This window comes from Alligator sinensis, unplaced genomic scaffold (genome assembly GCF_000455745.1).
Source record: "Alligator sinensis unplaced genomic scaffold, ASM45574v1 scaffold3003_1, whole genome shotgun sequence".
In the NCBI taxonomy this organism is placed as follows: Eukaryota; Metazoa; Chordata; order Crocodylia; family Alligatoridae; genus Alligator; species Alligator sinensis.
In genome coordinates, this window is record NW_005844553.1 from 925 (window position 1) to 2,172 (window position 1,248).

The 1,248-nt window shown below is 49.9% G+C and overlaps 1 protein-coding gene across 1 annotated transcript; it reads left to right on the forward strand.

Annotated features, from left to right (window-relative positions):
* The first annotated feature begins 204 nt into the window (after positions 1 to 204).
* LOC102373205 (olfactory receptor 2B6-like) lies at positions 205 to 1,068 on the forward strand. Its single transcript, XM_014527791.2, has one exon. The coding sequence runs from the start codon at positions 205 to 207 to the stop codon at positions 1,066 to 1,068; it is 864 nt and encodes a 287-aa protein (XP_014383277.2).
* Positions 1,069 to 1,248: the final 180 nt, after the last annotated feature.

The window sequence follows — 1,248 nt, forward strand, 5'->3', positions numbered from 1 at the left end:
GGTCTCTCAAACCGCATAGTTAAAACCTGTGTGTCCAACTCAAGAGATGACAGGTTCAATCTTTTCTCCTACCCGTCGTGCAACATTTAATAACATCAGGGTCTATTCCCATACTGTCATTCTAACCCACAATTCCTTTTGTCCCTTTCTGCAGGTCTGTGCATATCTCCGTCCACATTTGGCCTACACAATTCTGGGTCTAGCATGGAGAGCAAGGTGGGAAAGAGGAATCACAGCATGGGCAGAGAGGTCATTCTGCTGGGACTTTCTGACCAGCGAGAGCTGCAGTGGCTCATTTTTGTGGTGTTTTCCTTGGTCTATGCTGTGACTGTGCTGGGAAACCTCACTATAATCACACTGGCCTCCTTGGACTCTCAACTGCACACCCCTATGTACTTTTTCCTCAGCAACCTGGCCTTCTTGAACTTGTGCTATGTTTCTATTGTGGTCCCGAAAATGCTGACTAACATCCTGACAGGGAGCAAGAGCATTTCCTATGAGCTGTGTGCAGCGCAGGTCTGCATCGCTTTGATCCTGGGCTCCACTGAATGCCTCATCCTCATGGTGATGGCTTTTGACCGCTATGTAGCCATATGCAACCCCCTGCACTACAATACTGTCATGGACAGGAGAGTGTGCATCAACCTGGCAGCAGCATCATGGGCAATTGGCATCCTGGCAACAGCCATTCCTTCACCTTTCTTGTGGCCAGTGCTGTGTGGCCCCAATGTCATCAATCATTTCTTCTGTGAAACCCCAGCCCTGATCAAGTTATCCTGTGCGGACACCTCCAGCACAGAGAAAATGATGTTTATAGGGGGTTTCTTCACCCTCATGGTCCCTCTCTTCCTTGTCCCGATTTCTTACATTGGCATCATTCGGGCTATACTGAAGATTGGCTCTGCTGTGGGGCGCCAGAAAGCCTTCTCCACATGCTCCTCTCACATGACTGTGGTGACCATATTCTATGGGACGGGGATGTTCATGTACATGCAGCGCCAGGCACAGCACTCCCCAGACAAGGACAAGTGGTTTCTGTCTTCTACGCTGTTCTCAACCCCATGCTGAATCCCCTTATCTACAGTCTGCGCAACAAGGAGGTGAGGGGAGCCCTGGGCAGAGTGCTACAAAGGTACAAGGCCTTTACTGGGACATAGATGGGAGTCAGCTGTGAAATCAGATTGAACTGCGCCCCCTATAAAACCTTGGGCGTAAGGAAAGGACAGGACAGCAGCAGTTAGTGTTGCT

Excerpts from the sequence above, each read along its gene's own strand:
- LOC102373205 (XM_014527791.2), top strand. The coding sequence starts at position 205 with ATGGAGAGCAAGGTGGGAAAGAGGAATCACAGCATGGGCAGAGAGGTC.